The sequence below is a fragment of the Euwallacea fornicatus genome, chromosome 8 (assembly GCF_040115645.1).
Source record: "Euwallacea fornicatus isolate EFF26 chromosome 8, ASM4011564v1, whole genome shotgun sequence".
In the NCBI taxonomy this organism is placed as follows: Eukaryota; Metazoa; Arthropoda; class Insecta; order Coleoptera; family Curculionidae; genus Euwallacea; species Euwallacea fornicatus.
In genome coordinates this window covers 3,846,889-3,869,422 of record NC_089548.1, presented here as the reverse complement: position 1 = coordinate 3,869,422, position 22,534 = coordinate 3,846,889, and the positions used below count along the sequence as shown (strand labels likewise).

At 35.4% G+C, this 22,534-nt stretch overlaps 1 protein-coding gene across 1 annotated transcript in view; it reads right to left on the bottom strand.

Annotated features, from left to right (window-relative positions):
• The window catches only part of LOC136340561 (uncharacterized), a 45,501-nt gene extending 23,109 nt beyond the window's left edge, over positions 1-22,392 (bottom strand). The window contains exons 1-2 of the mRNA XM_066284744.1: positions 22,242-22,392; positions 13,422-14,676 (exon numbers count right to left, since the gene is read on the bottom strand). Of these exons, the coding sequence (XP_066140841.1) occupies positions 13,422-14,676; positions 22,242-22,255 (1,269 nt within the window). The 5' untranslated portion in view covers positions 22,256-22,392. The remainder of the gene's footprint in view (positions 1-13,421; positions 14,677-22,241) is intronic.
• Positions 22,393-22,534: the final 142 nt, after the last annotated feature.

Below are 22,534 nucleotides of genomic sequence, written 5' to 3'. Positions count from 1 at the left end.
TAGAAGGGCTTTTGTATTTTTGTTGCAGTTTTTGTACAGATGCCAGCAATTGAAAACGTTTTTTCCGTTTGGTAATTTCTATTCTCGTTCTTCTAATGTTTTTAGTCAACTTCAGATTTATTTTTTGGTTGTTACTCCCAAGTAACTTTCAGAAACTCCTTGAGATAAAAAAGAGATTTTCTAAGATTTCATAAATAATTTTATTATGCATTTGAAGGTACCACGTCATTTTGAAATTTTAGAAAAATATTCAGGATTTTCCAGAATTTTAACTGCTTCTTAAGGCATATTTCAATTAAATTTCTTAAACCGAGACAAGACAACTCTAAGCAAAAACTGAAAACTTCTTACCCGTACTTATTTTCTAATTCTTCTCCACTCTATTTTTCCTGTATGGGAAAGTACTTTTTCGGCATTTAAGTAGACGTTTCAAATTGTCAAATAAGTTCCAGTTTGATCACTGACAATGCAAAACTAAGGAAAACTGGTTATCAAAACGGGGCTTTGAACTTTCAATGTTGTTCAGTGTTTCAAAAATAATTTGATTCAATTCTGTGTCTGTAAGGTCATTCCACAGCCTCTTTCGTCATTCCTGTTAAATAGTTTTATCAACCGTCAATTTAGACTGCCGCGCAGTCTGGCGGCAAAAAACGAATTATATTTATGTCGGAAAGGCATTAGTGGGCGTCCTAAATCTATTTGTAACGGACCGTTTTCGAAATTAATCAAATCTCCCACGTAAATAGGCTGATGATTTATAAGTACTCATAATCTGGCTTTTAAATTTGATTACTCGGGTCTGTGAAAGTACATACCGGAAATATGGGACTTACATGCTTCAGCGTAGTCAGTAAATTTTCTTAATTGCTTATAAAGAAAATTGGTCTTAATTGACCGATAAACATTTCAAGCAGACGCACGTGCTACCTCTCGTTGGATATGTACATTGGACATATATAGAGTGTCCCAAAAATGTACCGACATACTTTATCGGGTGGTGGGGGACATCGGTACAAACTTTTTTCTTTAATAAATATATGCCCGCAAAACAGAAAAATAAGTTAACTTCTCATTTGAAGAACTTATCGATATGCATCCATGGATTGGAAGAGGAGGTCCTGCAACCAGGCCCGCGCCTTCTCCTGATTTCAACATCCTGGATTTTTTCCTTTGCAGTTATCTCAAATGCTGGGTCTACGAAATGGCTACTCGCAATGAGGAAGATCTTTTAGCAACAATAATGGCCAGTTGCTCACATCAAGAAGCTGTTCTCGGAATATTTCATAAGATCCTTGAGTCAATAAAGCGACGCTGTAACCTTTGTATTGACGCAAATGGCCAACATTTCGAACAATTACTGTAAACCATCCTTTATTTACCGACTAAACAACACCTAAAATGAACAAAAAGTTATTGTAATGATCAAAACCATATTGCCTCTTTTCTGCTCAAACGGCCCATTTGCGGGCAAATGTTTATTTAAGAAAAAAGTTTGTAGCGATGTCTCCCACCACCCTTTAAAATTTCTCGGTATCATTAAAGTTTAAGGTGCCAAGTCAATGTTAAAAAGTAAATATGATTGCAATGTCTTCGACGTCAAAAGTAAATACAGCTGTCCTGAGAAATATTCGAACTCGTAGATTGATCTTCTTTCGAGACAAGGAAAACGTTAACGTTAAGATTGCGAAAGTAGCGATCTCCCCTCTTATGAATTGACCAGTACGGAAAGTAACAATAGAAACGTCACGGAAAAGCTACGACAAAACATAAATCATTCTGAGCAAATCAGAGCTCTCAATATAGATAAAGACTAAAAGCAGAAAAGTCTGAACACACATTAGTGTAACTATAATTACTGCAGAAAGAGATCCCTGCAGAGAGAGTCTTGTACAAAACTTTCTATTTGAATAGGGTCAGAGTCAATGATGATCATCGCTTAAATATAAATGGTACACCCTGTATCGTGAATCACCCTATATAGAGTCCACTTGATTTGATGTCCTCACAATCATCATGTAAAGTGGGGTTCGAAAACATAAATGTATATACCAAATTAATGATAGAATTCTATAATTTCTGACATCATATGTAGGTATGTAATTGACTGCGGTGTACAACAGAAAGTTTCGATGTTTTGCAACAAAATTGCAGCTACACATCGAGAAAATCCGATAAAAATAGTCACAGAATTGTACCATGCAGTTCGCATTGCATCTAATGAACCCTGAAAAATATACGTGAACTTGACTAAAACCAGGAAAATATGAGTTATTCAATCTTAACTTATCTCCTAACGCACCACACAATGTGATGACCCACCTTGTGGGGCAAAGTACCGTCCTAACCAACCTCAGTTCTGATTAAATCGATTAACTTAATTTGGGAGTCATCTTAACGTATACATACATATATTTTAATTATAAATCCCCTGAAAAAAAGAATTAAACAACTTGCTCCTAATAAACGGTAGGCATTTGTGTTAGCGAACATCAGATTAACCAAGCCCCATGCTGAAAAAATTATCAATTAAGATCGTAACGAATTTGCGTCACTTAGATTATTGTTTAAACTCCAATCTAGGAGATAATCATCGCGGCAGCCGAAACGTTTCCTCGTTAGCTGTCAATTATTGCATGCCATCAGATAAAATTACTATGTCTCGTTATGAGTTACACACCCATTAATAAAGTTCAATTTCCCGAAATCATCACGAATGATTGATTATAACTGGAATTTCTAAAATATCAATTGCCTCAGTTGAGCAAATGGTGATCAGACCAGACAACTACCAATAGGATTTATCGGTTAATCAAATGAAGTGACTTTTCTCTGGAAGAGTACCGTAAGTTTGATGACTTGAGTTGCAAATTTTGAAAACAAAACTGACTTACAAAAGGTTCTAAACCGTCTCTCAAATGCGACACCGGCAAAACCACGAATGATTGCAAAACTACTTAATGCTATTACGCATTCATTGAACTAACAAATTAGAGCTCAAATGAAAGGGCCGGCCCGCAAACCCGATCTAAACCCGGCAGACAAAGTTCCCAGCGATGGGTGTACAGCATCTGGACCGTGCGTATTTACGTCGCGAAGTTGAGCTTAACACTAAAAGTGGCTCTCATACAGCTGTGCTTTCAAGTCCACCTTTATTACATTATCCATGCCACTTATCGGAGCTTAAAACGCCATTCGGCATCAGTCATATGCTAATGAGACCATTTTCCCAGTAGATTAATTTATCATTTTCTTGGGCTGCGATGGGCTCGTTTTAACCGGGTGGTCCCTGTAGCGTTTACGTTTGATAACAATCTAATATTGAGACTAAAAAAGTAATAAGCAACTGCTAGTTAGTTGATCTCGAACAAACAACTCTTTCAATGGCAATTTGTTTGCAAAGCAAAGGGAATTCACTGGTTTAATATGGACGTCAGAAAATTTACGAGCTCTGGTGCCAAATTTGGAAGATCGACTTTTTTTGCCAATCATAAGCTTGATTTATCGACGCCGATAAAGCGGACATGTAATATGGACTTTTTGCGGTCATGTTAGTACGCATTTATGCTAAAAAATCCGACAAGGCATATACAAGTGGCAAGGTTTAATTAATAAACGGACACCTGAAAGGCGTGTTCCAAAAAGCCTTCCTCTTAAATTCTTTCATTTCTATTGGAGAACATTTTCCAAATGTGCGGTTTTTCTCTCTCTGAAATTTTTCTTATTTGCTGTAAGTCCAGTCGGCCAAAGGTGCCTGCCTGGCTACCAAGAAATAATTATCGACAATATGTAGCAAAATTTTCTATCAAAAACCTCAGATGCTGAAGTTTGGAGCCTCGTGGAATTTTCGGCGAATTTTTCCGACGTTCAGGTGATTTTTTGAAATTTCTTCTCCCGGGTGATATCAAAATGTAATCTCAATACTCTCTTAGGTGAAATTGCCCTCAAAAACCGATCGATGTGAAAGCATCTTAGAGGAAATGTTGAATGATCTCAGCTCATAGTGTAAATTTTCCAAGTCGCAGAATACCCCGAGAATTATTGCCATCTCGTAATTGACAAGGTCCACAAACATACGTTAATTTGATGTCCCAACAGGAAATAAAGTGAAAATCCGGCACCAAAGTGAGATTTTTAACTTTTGTTGAATTTATTCCTTGACGCCTCGTAGAAATTGTCAGTCAAGTCTTTTCAATTTCAATTCAGTTCTTTTGCACGTTTTCATTTTTTCAAGTCGCACGATGGCAAAACAAAATCGCACCTCTACTTCAAAATTGACCATTTCTACATTAGATTCAAGAAATAGAAACTTATTTCGTTAAACTCATTCAATTTTCCCCGTACGATCAACTTCAGAGAATCATATAAAGTGAATAGAACTCTCTCTGATATCGAACTAAACGAAATACTTCTGAGTTTTTTAGATCGTGATTGGCTCTTTACGACAGACGCAATTAGGATGCTTTTCATTCCAAACAGTTGTATGCTTTCTAATGGTTAGTACGTGGAATTTTTACCTTATCTAACTATCAGATCAACAGGTTAGGTAGCTGCATTTTATTAAAGCCGTTTAACGTATATATAGTGACTCCAACCTGAAAGTTACGAGTTTAAACTTGTATCGTACATGTAGATTGCATTTTTCAATTTTTCTCGTTATGTACCATATAATCAATAATAACAATAAGTCGCAGCCGTTACATCATATTTCGTTTTCAGACGGAGCTAGCTCCAGCTCAAATACTCATAAGCAGTAGGGGAGAAATGTAGAGCAACTTTTGAGAAATTAATATAATTAGAGTATTGATTGTTATAAATGTTTATGTATATTTTCGATATGAAGCCAGCGTGTGTCCAAATACTTTTATTTAAAAAATCTTTATTTTTATTTTTTTATGAAGTTTTATATTAACAATAGTATTTTTTGGTGGAAAAAAGTAAATCAAATTATAGCAAATATTTACCTTAAAATTCATCAAAACAACAATTTACATTTAGAAGTTTTAATATTTTAAAAAATATCCATTATTTTTCACTACAGCATCGAATCTTTTTGTCATAGACTTTTTTCAATTTCGCCAGGATGACTGGATCCGTACTTATCCACACGTCTTTTAAAGCAGTGAACAGTTCGTCTTGATTTCCACAGGTCCTATCTCTGATTTTCGGATCTAAAATTTCCCAGAGGTTCTCAATGGGATTTAGATCGGGGGATTGCGAAGGCTATTCCAAAACTCGTATTTCTTCTTTCCTCAACCATTCTTTCGCATATTTTGACGTCTGTTTTAGATAGTCGCCTTGTTGGAAAATGTGTCTTAAGGGCGTAACATCGTCCGCGCATGTCACCACTCGATCCTCTAAGATTTCCGTATATTGAAATCTATTCATCTGACCATATATTTTGTAGAGGGGGCCAACACCATAGCCGGAAAAACAACCCCATACCATTATCGACCCGTCTCCGTGCCTCACTGTAGGACAGGCGTACTTTGGATTGAATCTTTCATTTTTAGGACGCCTCACGTAAGTGTTACCATCACTACTAAATAAGCAAAACTTTGATTCGTCCCCCCAGATCACTTCTTTCTGGTCCTGCTCTAGCCAGTGAAGATGTCGCGCAAAATTAAATCGAACACGTCTATTTCTTTTGTATAAAAGAGGTTTCCTGACTGGTCTTCTTCCATATAATTGACCTTCAAGTAACCTGTTTCTTACTGTTCTAATTGTTACTTCAACACCGAGCTCATCAGAAATACGGCCCTTAATTTTCTTCGATCCTAGAAGTGGTTCATTCTTGGCAATTTTTGAAAATGTGTTTATCTTGGTAACGATTGGTTTTGCTGGGTCTGCCACACTTCCTTTTTATATCAGTATTCCTTGGCACTCGATGTTGTCGGATAATTCGGCAAACACTGAATTTGTTTAAATTAAATGTTTTAGCAATATTTGCTTGCCTTTGGCCACTTATACACAGATTGACAACACATTCTTTCATTTCCACTGATGAATGTTTGCCTCGAGGCATTTTGACCAATGATATATCACGAATGAAATAAATTTTAAGGTAAATATTTGTTATAACTTGATGAGTTGCTCCGGTTCTTTCACCAAAAAATACTATTGTTAATATTAAATCCCACAAAAAAATAAATAAATATTTTTGCAGAAGTATTTGAACGTACATTGGCTTCATATCGAACCTATATCTAAATTTTTATAACTGCTAGAACTCTAATTATATTGATTTCTCAAAAGTTGCTCTACATTTTTCCACTACTGTAGAGATTCCTGATTGCAACAATGGCGACTGCAACGTACTTACGGTCAGTCAGTAATATAAAGCAGCGGAACTTTGAATTATTTCCTTGAGAATGCCATTCAATTTGAACATATTAATTTATCCCCGGTGGCAAGGAAACCTCCACTAAAGAACACTCTCTAATCCGTAAATATTTTCCCGAATTTCTCCGCAAATTAATTCACGGTAAAATTTTCTGTGTCAAAGATGTCTTACGTACTTGGATTAATCCATGATGCGACTTTTCGAAGAAATTCATGAATAAATTAACGGTGTAAATGACTTTGCAAATATGTTAATTTTTGAACTCCTGCTAGTTCCCTAGTATTTCCTAAGACTTTAAAAGCATTCTAACAGCTTTGTTTCTCTTCGTCGTGGAGAACCTGTGTATCAAACAATTTGAATAGTGGTTTCTAAATAAGGTCCCCACCAACTTAAAATTCAACTTGTGCGCTTATTCACCTGTTTTTTTTTTGGGGGGGGGGGGGATATCATTCGCCTCAGATATATTGAAATGCGAAAAATTTTAAAAGGCAACAAAAACTTCGTCCCCTGTAGAGTACGGGAATGTGAGTTCCTGCGCCAAATGGCCGTCAAATGGAGATATAATAGAGTAGATTTAGAAAGTATTTCGATTCAAAAAATGATGATACATTTTTTTCTTTTTATTCCCACAATATTTAATCATACATAAAAGTATACAAACTTATTTCAATGCTTTACCCATGGATCCTCAAACATGTCTGCGTTCTGTTGAAGAGGCCCAACAATGAATTGAATACATAGTTCTCAGTCACTGCTTCCCTATGATTCCAAAAAGGCTGCCACTAATTGAGTTTCAGTGCGATTCAATCCACCTCAATTTTCATTAGTCCTCATATGTTTTCTGTCGCAGTTCGGAGAAAAAAAAATATGTTAAATGCTCTTATCCTTGTCTTTCTCAATTTCGTACGAAAGTTGAGTTATCTTACTGCCAGTCGGACCCATCTAATAGATATTTTCACATTTTCTATTCATACTATCTATAGGCTTGATTAGATATACATACATATGTATATGTATGTTGCAGCACCAATGTTAGAGATATTTTTGTAATTTGTAAGATATAATATATGTAACATGCATATGTATGTACTATGTATATTATTGCGGACCCTCCGTTCCGGGTTATATAATCGTACCAACTGCACTATGTACCAGAAATATGTGGTGTTCGAAACATTACTCGCAAAAGGCAAGATAGAAAACCGATAAAAAGTATATTCAGCATAATATGAAACTCCGTAACTTAATAATTTGAAGTACACAGGGATTTTTTTTCGGTTTTCCGATATCCTTAAAGTGATGCATTTGCCCTTTTATTTTTCCATCATTCATTGCAGCTTGTTAAAGAAGTTAAACCGAATGTTTGTCCGTTTTTTTCTTTTAACGAGCCTGAGATGCTTTAAACACCATCATTATTTTCACTGATAATATAAATACTCTTTTCACGTGAGTATCTGCAAAGTCATTAAATTTGGTTGTCAATCACCGCAAATTGCAAATAAAGTTCTATTAATTGATTTACTTTTGTCTATCATTATACAAAAGATATACATTATCTGCCACTTAACGCCTATTTAATCACCAGTAATAATTTATTTCAATGGAGAACAAATATATACCAAATTATTGCTGCATGCTCGACTTCAGCAAAGCTGCAACTCACCTATATCAGAAAATCCGCTCTTCAAAAAAATTTAATATGGGTAGCATGGTATTTTGCGCTTACATATCTGATAAGTTTTCGGTAGGTACAGTACTGACTTTATTGACTTGATACAGTACTTGGTATTATTGGAGGAGAGGTTGGACGCTGGTCCAGGAAGGGCAGGGAACTTTCCTGGTCAATGGTTTTTTTTGGGGGTAGGAAAGTAGTAATTAAGAATTTCTCCTAGGACACCAGAGTTGGCAAAGACGGACTTGGGTGGATATTATCGATTCTAGTGTTCTTGCAGGGAGATATGTTGGACAGGAGGCAACATGAGCAAAGTTAAAAACGATCGCCCTTAATAAGATCCGTTTAGGTTGCTCAAATAAATGAAATCTCCCCCCATTAGTAACATGTCTCCAGGATACCCTCCACAAAACGAGCGATTGGTTATTTATTGTAATAGCCTCTTTTTTCTTTGATGAATCCTGAAATTTGGTGTTTCTCAATTTTCTATCAACAATCCTGAGATGTAATCTGAAGGACACAACAAGTTTCTTAGGGTTACCAAACAGTTCTTCCACGAAGAAATAGTGGTTATAAAAGATATGTTTTAATTAGTTATTAACTGTTTATATTGTATATGAAACCATCGCGAAACTTCTGGTTGGTTTACTAGTTATTTGAGTTATATTCATTCCTAGAAATGAAAATCGAACTTTTGTCGCAATTTTGTAACTAAATCGGAGTGCATGTCCATTTAAGAGAAATTCATAAATCCGACTCTGGAAATGACGTATCGAATCCCGCATCAGAAGTAATTGTTTAATGACTTATTGATGTCATTTTTAATCAATATTGGCGAAGAAGACGAATCAACTTTGTTAGTTTTATGCCTTAAAAAGTGATTCAAAACGCGTTGCTTTCATGGTGATGCGCAAAAAAATAAACAGTGAAAACACGCATTTACAAGAAGTTCAACTGGATGTCTTAGATGCGTCACATCTGAAATTAAGCTGTTTATATTAACTTATTAACAACTGTCCCCTTCTCCGCTGAACTGCATATTCAGCTGACAATAATCATTTCAATGAATCACAATTCTCAGTCAATTATTATTGTTTGCCAAATATTTCCAATATCAATTGAATATAAAATCATAGAGGTCATAGAAGATTAATATGAAGAAAGGGCCGGGTACTCTTTGCCGACATAAAGTTTGTTTATATTAGAACGACGTTCCTCCAGCGAAATGCTATGTTAGCTCAACTTTTTGTTATTATCCAGCGCAATCATGGTATTTTGTAAAAAAATATCAAAAGTGTTTTAAATGGAATTGCTTACATATGGTACAAAGCCCTATGAAAACCGGAGTAGTAAACTTTTACCATAACTATGGCAAAATGCCTCATTACTTCTTGCGTTGCTAGTTGTAACGCTAACGCAAAACAAAATCATCAGTAAATCATGGTAATCGTGCACATTCTGCTGAATAAAGCTCTGCAAATGCAACCCACAGTTATGACTTTTCATCAATCCCAAATGCTCATATTTCTCCACGCCCTTCATGAGAATGAAGAAGTACTAACAATACTACCACATAAGGAAAGTTGGCTCCACGACGACTATAACATACCTTCTGCTTCTCAACAACGTGAATACTTTCAAAGAAATATATTCTCAATGACCAAAGTGAGATTTTGAAAAATGCAACTTATCCATATCTTTGTCAGACACTTCTACAAATATCTGTCGAGAATTGCAATATTTCCCAACGATCTCCTAAGCACCTGGCGTAGAATTCACTGTTAGGATTACGCAGAAAGAAGTTTAACCAAGAGCATTATTTTAAAGGTCGAGGGTCCCCATATTGAGATATAAATGGAAATTTAACCAGCTCCAGTTTTTATACAACCAAGCAACAACAAACAACAAAATAAAATGGTTAAAAACAATGCAAAGTATCGGTCAAACTTTAGAAACCATGTAAAAATGTATTTACCTAGTTACTTCTTTTAATCGAAAAGTTAGACTGGATATACATGTAAATTTAATTATTTGAGTTGTTTGTAACTAGTTGAACGTAATTCCCGCTGTTCAAAAAACAAACATACAAAATCACACTTATCAGTTCACAAACCTTCGCTAGTGCGTCATTCGCTGTTTCCATTTTTGCTAGCAGTTGTTCCATGTTTTTCCTATCTAACCAATTTCGGTGACATAAGAAACATGCCACTTTTTTAACCATGATAAATCTTCCACACGGGAACAATACTATTAAGTATAACCTGAAAACAACGGTGATCACGAACAAAGTAAGTAACAGAGTTTATAAATCCTGCCTGATAAGTTCCTTAAATCACGTTGAACCCTCACTTTGAATCTTATCACATGTCAGAAAGTATGAGAAAAATTTTTAGGATAATGGATATTTTAAGCTCACAACCTCATGAAGAGTCTAAACGAGAAATAAAAATGTTGGTTATTTATAAAGGAACAAAAAATGTGATTGCCAGCTGCCGATATTCCTGCATGTAACGCCATTTTGAAAATAGTTTGTTTAGATTTATTGCAGCAGTCGTTTCAGGCCGCAAAAAATCATTATCGAAACCAGATTTTGGGAAATCCAAAATTTTCCAGCCATAGAGTTACCTGAATCACCTAGAGACCCGGAGGCCCTGAAGTTATAGTGGATGATCGAGATCTGAAAAACTCTGGAACTAAATAAGAAAATGAAAAAAATTGTTTCGTCATCGTCCCGTGCTCATGTGGTTTCAGCGATGATTTCAAAATAAAACCTGATTAACGAACGTTTTTATGTAGAATGCAGTGACGTATCAAAAATAGTTCTGTACAATAATGTTGCAATTTCTTGTGGACATAATGTCGACTTTTTGCAATTTTGGAAAGCGCTTAAAAAAGTATTTCCAACGATGAACTTGTTGACGCCGTTATCTCGTTTCTAAAGGGCAATTTGCCTGCGCTCATGCAAAACGAAAGATAATTACTACTGCAAGTGTCAAACTTGATTTGCGAATGAAATGCACGACAGTGAACATGACAGAGCTCTATTTCAAATTAAATAGAAACGCAAACGAAATAGCCACAGCACATACATATAAGCCGTGTACAAAATAACGGAGTACGTTACGTGATTAATTAGTTATCGTAAATTGTATATAATTGAGTATTAGTAAACAGTGTATAATTCCTTCAGTTTCCCTAGCGGAATCAGCCACGTAAAAGACAGTTTATGTACCTAAATTGCCTCACATTCGGTCGATTCTATTAAGGACGCTGTTGTGCATATGACGAGAAAGTTGCAGTTGCTACTCTATTTCGTTTGCATTAGAGGTCTACCATGTCCACTTGGTCTTCGTTTGAGTAATTTGGCGCCGCTTTAACCGACCGATTTAACGCATAAATTTCACTTGTAAATCAACTTTGACACTTACAGAGGCAATTATTTTTCTGGAAAACGATAAAAGCAAAAGCAAATTTTAAATTTGTTATAAATGTCTCATAAAATCCTCTAAAACATTTCCCATTCAACCGACTTCGCGTCTCTCGTGGTAACCAAGGTCCTTATAGATGTAAAACCAATTTGAAACACGATGTACAGGGTCATTCAAACTCGACGCCCCACCCATTTTATGCGAAAACAGTTGGGCTTAGCAAAATAATTTTTTCACCAGATTAAATAAAAGGACGTAAGCTACAATAAATGCTAAAAATTTTGAAATGTGGAAAGCGACGCTCGGCGTCGCGACGCCGACTTTATGTTTTTTTTCAGAAACATACCCTTTTTTTTTCAAAAATGTGAACATTGATACATTCTAAACAAGTTTTGTATAAAAAGTTTTTTGAAATTTCTAATCATTTAAAAGCTACAGGAGAAACAAATATTGACATATTAGGTAGTCATATTAGTATTATATTAATATATAATATATATAATTATATAATACATATTAGTAGTTATTTAGTATTAAAATAATTTTAAGGTAATTTGCATGCATCATCAAGCTTAAATGCATTTTTCTCCAAAACCGTTGCTTCTAGCGACGTCAATAAAGTATACCTTTTCTAAGTATAAAAGGTAGGGAAAAAGGTTTTTAAATACCAAAATAATATACACCGTGGCACGAAAAAGTTACAGAGATTTAAATGTGTCCTAATGGTCGCTTGTGGCGCCCCCTAGAAGAAACAACTAAATCGTTAATAAATTTGAATTTCGTATCCTAAAACACCCTCAAATATGAAATTTCGTGAAATTAACTCAAAGAAATCGAAAGATATTAAAGAAAATGTGATTTTTTTTCAACTTTAACACCTTGTAGCTCCATAATTTATCAACTTTTGGACTGAGGGAAGTTTAGTTAAATCGACTTATTTTCACTCAAACAATCTGCGGTATTATTTTGGCCACGTAATTCGAGGACACCCTGTAGTACCACCAAACTCTTTCTGGGACTCGTGATCAAACCTAAACCAAGACCGAGAGCGGAATTTTAAATTACGTAAGCCTGAGACTCGATGTACAAGATCAAGGCTGGAACCCCGATTGAGTTATGCCATAGTCCAGAATGGAGCCCCGTAGATCGGAAACATCGAAGAAACTCTGCTCCTAGCCTCTTCATAATTATTCGACACAATCATTCATGTTCGGGGTTTTTATCGTTTACATAGAACTGGGTACGACGAAATAAGTAACACAATTACAAACTGAAAAGTTGTAAGCAAATCTGGTTTGCGGTCACTCTACTGGTTCCAGTTAATTATTACAGACAGTTAGAGTGTAAAATGAAACATAAATAATCACAAATAAAGCAGCTAATTGAAGAAATTAAACAAAAGAATTTATAGATTTGGTTATGAACTGGGAACCAAAGTCGACGATGATAACTGGTTAAAAGTTAGCAATGTTGAATTTGATTTTAACTATTTCTCGCAGAAAATAAATCTTGCATTTATTTAAACCAAGACCGATAGCTAAACGGTAGTTATGATACAGGGAACCATTTTTTTTACATAAAACTATAATTATATCCTCATTTACATAATGTTAAACTGTGCCAGTTCTGTTATAGACATGAAAGATATCTACGACCATGCCACAGATATCTGTTATCTACCTACCAGCGTCGTTTGATCCCACTGACCTCCGGCGGCAAGTCTGTTCTAACGTCATAATTGACGTCAAATACCGCTCTTATCAGCGTTTGCTTAGTGTCAACAAAACCAATGGAACTAATATATGTTCAGATGTAAAATTTATTTTATTCCTTCTTCTGAAGATTTATTTGAAATAAATACGTGCATTGAGTGTATTGATATCCGCAAAATTGCATTTTAAAGATTGCATCTAATTAAATAATTAAAATTATCGCCCAATAACGCCTGTTTGACAATAGTTGCAAAAATAAGCAGACTTACCTTTCGACATTTTGCTTGCGGTTTTAAAGTGGTCTCCGTCGCTGAAGAGTCACCAGCAACTCCCTGCTCTTCGTCCCCGCTGACCGTTGAACAGGTAGAACAATTAGACGATTTTCTATAGGGCTTTCTAAGAACATAATCCGAATCTAAACTGCTGATCGTTGAACCGCAGTAGTTCAAATTGCTGCACGAACTGTGTAAACTCGATTCGGGGCTCGAAGTGGGCTCTTTCCGATGGCTCCGAATGTATTCGATATCCTCTAGAGTCAGGCCCATAATGTCGTCCGAGTAATCACTGACCACCACCGAAGGTGTTCGCCAATACCGATATCTCGACGCGTCATCACCATCGTCAGTGAAGCAACTTTGCCTCCTGCTTCCGTTGGGGTCAAACTCTGCATCTTCACTGGTGCAGTCCATACTGGACTTCCTATCCAGAGGAAAGAGGACGGTTTGGGCTTTGATGATAGTCTTGCTAGGCACGCTAGAGTGATCTATGGACCCTCTGGGACTAGCTGCAGAGCAGTCTTTCGTCTCTTGAAAATCTTGATAAGCGGACTGCGGATCTTCGTCGCTTTGTCCCATGGCCGAATCTGAGCTTTCGCATCGCGTAACTTTATGTTTTCGGTGCCAATTAAAATGTTGTGACCTGTCGCGTTCTTCATCGCTTCCCCCAGATCCCGAAGAACTGCAATAATCGCTCTGCGGAGGCATCAAAAGTTTCTCGTTCTTCTCTAACGCTTTCTCGAAAGGCTTAGAACTTTCCATCAATATGGCAACATACTCGTCCCGCAGTTGTCGAACGCTCTTAAAACCTCCTTCATTATGATGGATCTCCGATTCAAGGATCTCGCGTTCGTAGACGCCTTGTCGTCGATGTCGACTACTGATCTTGACAGCTAAACCTTTACACCTTACTTTAGTTTCCGTATCGGCGCTAGATTCGCAAGTCTTTGATGATAACGACGAAACCCAGTCTGCCATCTGCAAGGTACTACACGAACTCCGAGGCTGGCTCAAAACAGATCTCCCTAGCAAGCCCTTGAAATAGTTCGTATGCTGCTCTGCCTTGCTTTTGATTACATTTCGAAAATCCACATCTTGCCCGCTCTCTCCCATTAGGTCCACAGCTGCAGATATGCTTGGAATTGCTTTCGTGGGTTGTACGAGGTTCACTTTATCTCCTCCGCTAAAGAACCAGGAAGAGGAGGCATTCTCTTCGGCGGTCTGGCGGGTGGTCCAGAAGCCGGTGAAACTGAAACGTGAAATGAGCACCAACGTAAGTTTCGTGGTAAGCGTGCATGCTATGAGATGTGTTCAACGACTGGTGCGTTATCATTGTTTATCAAACAACTGTGAATGTTGGGTTTGTAATAAAATTCACTTTACATGTATTGAAATAACCAACTGTGAGAGCACGGTTGGCTAAATTTCCTTTGCGATCAATTTACATACGAATAAATTAGAGAACAGGGTCGGAATCCGGTTGTTTAGTTTTTAAATGCTAATACATATTTGTTTTTTGTCTTGACAAAAGGTTTTTGTTTTTCTGTGCTACGTACAGGGTGATCGAAGTTTCGGCGTAAAGCCAAAATTTCACACGTGAACATTGCGCGCATTCTTCCCGTTTTTTCACAAAACGGCACATTTATATTACTGAAATTGCGATTGAGGCCTACAAGTTGATTCGTCCTTTTGGATGCCTCCTGGATGTAAGATACTATTTTATAATTTTGGGGAGAAAACCTCACATACCAGTAGGGTTTGTTAAAGCAGTGGCAGTGGATTGCACATTATTCTCCGTTAAAACTGAGAATAACGTCAGTCCGTTATTAAGGGCGCGAACGACCACCCTTATTGACGTTTCGGGGACAAGTCTGTCACTGCCTTTAGGACCTAAAAAAAGAGAAGAAAAAAACGATTTTATATCGTATGCGAGGTATTTAGAAACCTGCAGATTTCCGGTTGCGCCATATCTTGTTTTTTGTGTATTTTTAGAAAAAGCTTAAAAACCCTTTTCAAGCATTGACCTACTTATTGATAACATTAACATTATCGCGTTTTTTTAAGAGTAAAATTAAAATTGAGTGTAAATTGAAATGGTTTTTGCGATTTATACACAATTTCGATTCTGTGCAATGGCGCTATCCGACATTAAAAAAAAAAAACAATATGGTGTCCATTGGAATTGACGAAGTTACCATATATAGGTAAACGCGAAATAACTGATGACAAATTATGTATTTGCACGAAATGCAGAATATCCAATTTTTCTATTTATCGGAAAAACGGTAAAAGGTAAATCAAAATTCTCGAAAACATTTTCCCCGTTTAACCGTTTGTATCTCTCTTTCACGTTATATGATCCTCAGCCAATAGGTATATGCGTCACCAATTTAGACCATAAAGCAAAAAATGCATCTACACATATCATCAGGTATGTCGAAAACAACTCCAAAAAGCTTCAAATTACTACTACATATTACATACATGTCATAAAAAAAACTACAGAATTTATTGCTGCAATGGTATTAGACACCAAGTACATCATTACTTTCTGTACTATATGGCGAAAATAGATTTTTCAACCATATAAGTAACTTGGCTATAGGACTAAGTAACCGGTAACCAGTTTTACAGTTTCAGTTCAAATATTTCAGAGAACTAAAGGAAGCATCCAACCAGAGCTATGAATTTCTTAGGGCAATCCAAGACAACGAACAGGGATGGCCCTCGAGGGGTATCTCCGTACCTATTCTCGCAAATTGTAAAGTTAAATTTAAACAAGGCATAATGCATAACATACCACCGTTTATACAATGTATAACGTACAGGTACATGACAAATGGCATCTTTATGCATTAGGTTATTATGTTATGCGCTATATAAACCCAGTATTAAATTTGTTTAAACCAAGAAACTTTAGTATTTATTTTTTTGAGTCTAATAGTTTTCGAGAAAAGGTACGAGTTCACTTCTTGCGGACCAATCTATATACATATATTTCACTTTAAGTTTAATGGAAACCGACCTATAAAATAATTGAACTTTAATAACGGTGCCGTAAGACAACGGGCGTAATATAATATTAAAAACACCGCAATGTCGTCAGTCACAGCCCTGTGTACAAATTCCTAAAAAATCACGCAAATGTAAAATGCATAGACAACGTTTTGCAACGACCATTGCATTGGGTCCCCTCTCTCCCAGCAAACCTTATAGCCGAATTGTCGACTCGTTCCTTGTTATATTATAATTCTTTTAACGAGTACAACGCAGTAGAATTATTAGTTTATTTACACCCAATGAAACACCTGCAGTATCTTTTTATACAATTTTCCCAATTCATTTGTATTCATGTTAGACATTACACTGTTTAATAAAACAAGTACTATGCAAGACACAAGTTACGGAGAGTGCGAATTTAACTACCTACCTGTATGTATAATGCTAACACCTATTTAAAAATTCTACGTTATTGCATATTTGCTAATTTTTGACTCAAATATATCTCAAATTCTCGCTCAATCTCAACCCATGTAAGGACCAATCGGTCTAAAGCCAAAGTTAAAGGATTATTTTGGAAACTTAAATAGGTTTTACATGTGTATTATAATGGTATTACCCGTAGTTATGAACCAGAAGCAATGCAAAAATTTTGCCTATATCCATTGACCATAATTCCAGAAATGGTAGATGTTCATAGATGTCTTGCTATATTCTTGCATTTATATGTAATTAACTTTAAGAAAGGGAACTTTGAAAATCCAAGAGAAAACTGGATATTTCTATGCTCCACTTCTTTTGTAATAGTAGATAATTTTATTGGCCGGTAAAGACTCTCTTTCATATGGGTAAAACGTGATAAGGCAAAATCCAAAGTGACGACGAATTATAAAACACTTGAATCAAGATCACACAGAACTGAAGACTCGACTGAACAGTGAAGGTGATTGTTGTAAATTATTACCCGAAATTTATTAACCAATTTAAGTGATCCAGTTGGTCTCGTTGAACTACCTCAACATGGTTGACAGCATCGCGGTGAGAGTTGTGAATTTTACTTTACCCATAAACTGTATAGATGCATAATGGTTTGGGAACATTCGACTATTCTATAGTACTACCCAAGTGAACACAAGAAATTTTCGCGTTTCTCCGTCATAATTAAGGAAAGAATTAACCAACATAGGAAAATCTCCGCCACTGTCTGAACCACAATACTGAACTGCTTTATGTATTGAGGCCAATGATACTTGGGCAAGGTTAATCAGACGCACTGTAGTATATCTGCGTAAATGAAAGTCAAATTCGGCGTTATCTCCAGGTGTGATATTTTAGTTTAAAAAAGACTAAAACAATGAAAAAAGCTATTTTTTTTATATGGCGTTCTAGAATTTCTTTAACTTACATGGAGAGCCACGGCCAAAGGTAAAACATGAGACCGCCTTGATACAGCCGCTGATGGTGGAAGTAGTTGATGGCTGACTTTATTAATTATTGATATATAAATGCAAGTTGCCTATTAGGGTAAAATGGGTACTCAAATTTTATAATCGTTTTTATACCATAAATGTACCAATGGGTCTGAAAAACAATGACTGAAGGTTAATGCATTGGAATTAAAATTACCCACAAAAATTTTAATCGAGTTCAAGAAACATTAATCCAGAATGTTTTTTTATGAATCACAAAAGTGTCCCTTTAAGATCCAGTGGTAGAATGTATTTTCCTGTACTCACCATTTTCAAAAATGTACATTCACCAAACCATACTTCGAATAATATGCAACGATTGTAAACCTCTATAAAAGATCATTCTCGTGAGCGCTTTAGGTTATTTTTACTAAAAACCGTAAGAAACTGGCCGCCATGAGAAAATCGAGGTACAGGTAAACTTTGAGTAATTGCACAATTTTCTGTTAGAAAAAATCACCGTTTTCAAATTCTAAACGAATCTTTGCAAAACCGTCTTTATTTTTTCCTGATTGCATTGAAAACGATATCTCTCAAGTAATTTAATTGTTGTTTACCTAACTAGTGCGGAAAGTGACACTTCACCGGAGTTTAATTGCAATTGACTTTTCTACTAACGAACGTGTATCAGTTTTGTGTTATCGTCTTAAGTTGAATTAAATATTGGCGTGCGAAAACAAAATTACACGCACAAGAACACGCACACGTAAAAAGATTTAGTGCATGCACGTTATTTGCCACGACTGTCTGATTGACCTCAAACATTTTTGATACTGCCACATGCTACTTTGTTTTGCGTGCGATAATAGTACATTAAGATACAAGTTTCATAAGTCAACATATTGGCAAACGAATCCAAGTTTGGAAAACGAGGAACGTGTATATCATATTAGTTTACTATTGAGTTTGGAAAAATGTTATAAGAACACAAACAGAATTCTAAACTTGAAGCATCTAGCGGTTTCGAAGGTGTGAAAAGTTAAGTTGACAATGTTGCGAGAAAATAAATGATGTTCATAAATCATAGCCAACACTAAGGAGGAAAAAATAGTAGTGTGACAAGATTTTCTATAAACAAACTCCTAACAGTACGCTCAAGTAGCCATAACCGTTCAGAGTTAGAATTGTTTTTTAAGTTTGGAATTTTTAACGTTTCGTAGCAATAGGTACAATAAAGATTACCTAGCCTGTGAGTCCGATTAATTTTTCCGAATACTAGTACACCTGCACTATTTAAAGGTTCCCAGTTAGAGTTAGCACACGCTCTTTTCTCGTAATCAAAAGGTCACGTGACACCAAGTAGACCAACGTCACAATAAAATTTTTCTGACCTACAATAAAAGTATAGATGGTACAATTGCCCTGCAGAAAAAATTATTTTGGAAAATTGCGCACATAATTGCTTTTTCCCTCAAATTAATAAGTGCCAATCTCTACCAAGGGCCTTACTTATAGGACAATTGAAGAAGATGGGAGGATGGACACGCTGTTTGCACAAATTTTTGAACACCATCTGACACCTCGTTCATGTGAATCATTAGTTAAAACTATACCATATCTAATGGAATATTTGTTTTCCTTATAAAATTGTTCAAACATCAACATTAAGATTAGGAGTGTTACTTGTAATTTATCCAAATTAACTCGGGAATAGTTTTGGATGTAATTCATAAATGTGCGACAGCGTATTCGTTTTATTGACCTTTTATATTACGTTATCCGAAAGAACGATTACGCGAAGGGAAGCAAAAAGAATTAGTAAACGATCAACTAATTAAAGTTAAAGTTCCTTCTCAGAGGAAGTAAATTGTAGTTTCAAGTTTTAAAGTACAAAAATTTGTGTTTGTTTAACTCGTTGACGTTAAAGTGCTTTAATTACTTTAATGGCATTAATATACTTCCAAGACGTCTGAAATAACCGCAAAAAGTCAAACTTGTGAAGGCGAGAAGACACGCGTGGTGAAAAGATATTTTGTTATTAACTAACTGCCATACGTGATTGCATTTAAGAGTCCTGATGGAAAATGAAAACCAAAAATAAAAAATACATTTTTGTCTATATTAAAGCCAAAAACTAAATTTGCTTATTGCGTGAAAAACGAAGTGTTACATGCCAAATTAACTATAACAATGCAAGTTCAAATATGGTCCAAAGGAAAATAATAACGAATTTGTAAAACTCCGATTTTCAGCCATTTCTTTGGAAGCATTCAGATATTTTAAATTTTTTTATAAGCAACTCGAAATGGCTATTTATTTTTTATGAATTTTCATTGCAGGAATTTCTTAATTTTGCTACAATTAAATCGACCTGCTATCTCTTCCAACTTCAACGACACGATTACTGAGAATTCTATAAGCATGTAATGTAATAGAGGCGTAGCAAAATGACAATAAACTAAATTGGAACTAATTAAATAACCGCTAAGGATTTGAATAATTTTAGAATCCGGCCTTTATGTATTGTAGTCACTATATTCTATGTTACGAAGGTAACTCCCCAACTTGTTACATAAATAGGTACATGTATTAATAAAACCAAACCAAGGGTGCTACCCACTGTCCACATCAACCATTTATGCCGTTGATGTAGCTATAGATGACAAATCCACTGTCATGTTCTATAGATACTTTCGCATTCCAATAATTAATTCTTGAATTCATTAATTATAATTATTTCATTGGGTGTTGCAAAGCCATGTTTGACATACCCAAAATTTGTCTTTGCTAGTAATGTACTTACACTATTACCTGAATTATAGCTTACCTGATGATGTAGACTTTTTAATTTAAATAGATGAATGTTTGGTACAAGTGACACTAATCTATGCTTTTAAGTCGTACAGCTAAAAAGTAGGCTTAGCCTTATGACACAATACTCACATATGAGGAACATGATACACAATATGAGAAATTTCCTGATTATTCCGTAGGACATTGCTGCGCTGTATTTATTTACAGTTATCTCTTAAACATTGTTATCATGGCTTATACAAGAAGTTGAGAAATCTTTCAGTGAAATTTACCTAAGTGTGAACAAAACTTTGTTGACATACAAATCTTGAATTTATATAATTTCTTAGGAGATTAAACTAGTCTGCAATCATTGTCCGACGATTTTAGTCTGCAACGCCGAACAACTAGGTATCTTATTTTATATAGTTCGTCCGAATTAATGTTAAACTGAGCGCTAAAGAAGATTTTTGAGACGTGTAAATTCTCAATATGACACAAAGAGTCTAAGAGACCATCATTGCTTCCGCCATTAATTTAAATGTATTTTTTCCTCTGTTTTCTTTTCTCTCTTTCTAATTACTTTTATTTAGGAATTTATTTTAGTTGTTTACCGCCAGTTGTTCTGTGAAACAAGTGAAATGTGAAAAAATTTTAGTTGTTAGATCATTAATGGATTGGGCTTGTTCGGCTACATCCACTTTTACTAGGGATCATAAAGAACTCTTTGCCAGAACAGTAAACGAGACAGCCTTTTTTCGCCTTCAAAGTGCGTTTTTTGCGTTGGATTTACAATGCCAAACACATTTAATTTTTGTACTCACCTACCGAAATGTTTTTAGGTCACACAATTAAGATTGTATAGTTGCGAACCATACTCGCGCCGTTTAATGGTTATTACACTAATTCATTCAGGATTTATTGCAGGATTGGCACGGAAGAACCAGTTTTGAATAATAATTCCCTTGACAAATTTGATTAATTTACTTGTGCGTTCCGTATAGTAAAGCCCACCCATTATGACCTTTGAAATTAAAAGAACAATTTCTGGCCCTTACAGGTTTGAATAAATTACCAATGAACGCGTAAAAAGTTCAGTGGTGAAATTATTTTATCACTTATTTGGTGTACGTGTATGTGATATATCTACTTTCGCGAAATTAACTTGGAATTCTGGCCTACTAGGTTTATTCCATTGTTGATGAGGTATTAAAAGATGTGTGTGTCCCATAAATTAGGTTAAATAGTGTTTATCGCGGACTGTCGCAATTAAAGAAAAAGCGCCTTAGTGATGACGTCTTTGAACGCTTATGGAAAACCATAAATAAGGAAATTTGATTAGCAAATTTTAACATTTATTCCTATACTTATAGGTTATTTTAAACATAGGTATTATGTTATCTTTATCATTTAGATATTAGCTTACTTTGTTTTTTCCTAAAACCCATGTGTGGCATATTGAGGCTTTGAACCTATTTAAATCTGATTTTATCTATTTTTATTTAATGAAATACATAAAAGCTCTTGCATGTAAAAATTAAAATATATACTAAATAGGTAATAATGTGAATATTGTAAATGTTATTTTCTGCGTAATTTTTCTACCACTCACCAATGTAATTTCATCTTGAGCAAGTTACGCGCGAAGCTTATAAACCACTTTCACGACCCATTCGACATCAAGTATACCGGCAAACTGAATACTTAAAGCTACTAAATATAAACAAATTATCAATGCCATGATCATTGCAATTCTCCGATGATTTCGGATGAGAAACAAGAAAGATTTTGGATATCTTCTACGTGTAGAACCATATGTTACATTGGGTATCCGGTTTTATGTACTATAGTGCAATATGTATAGCCACTAACAATTGAAATTCAAGAAAACACAATGTTTTTAGC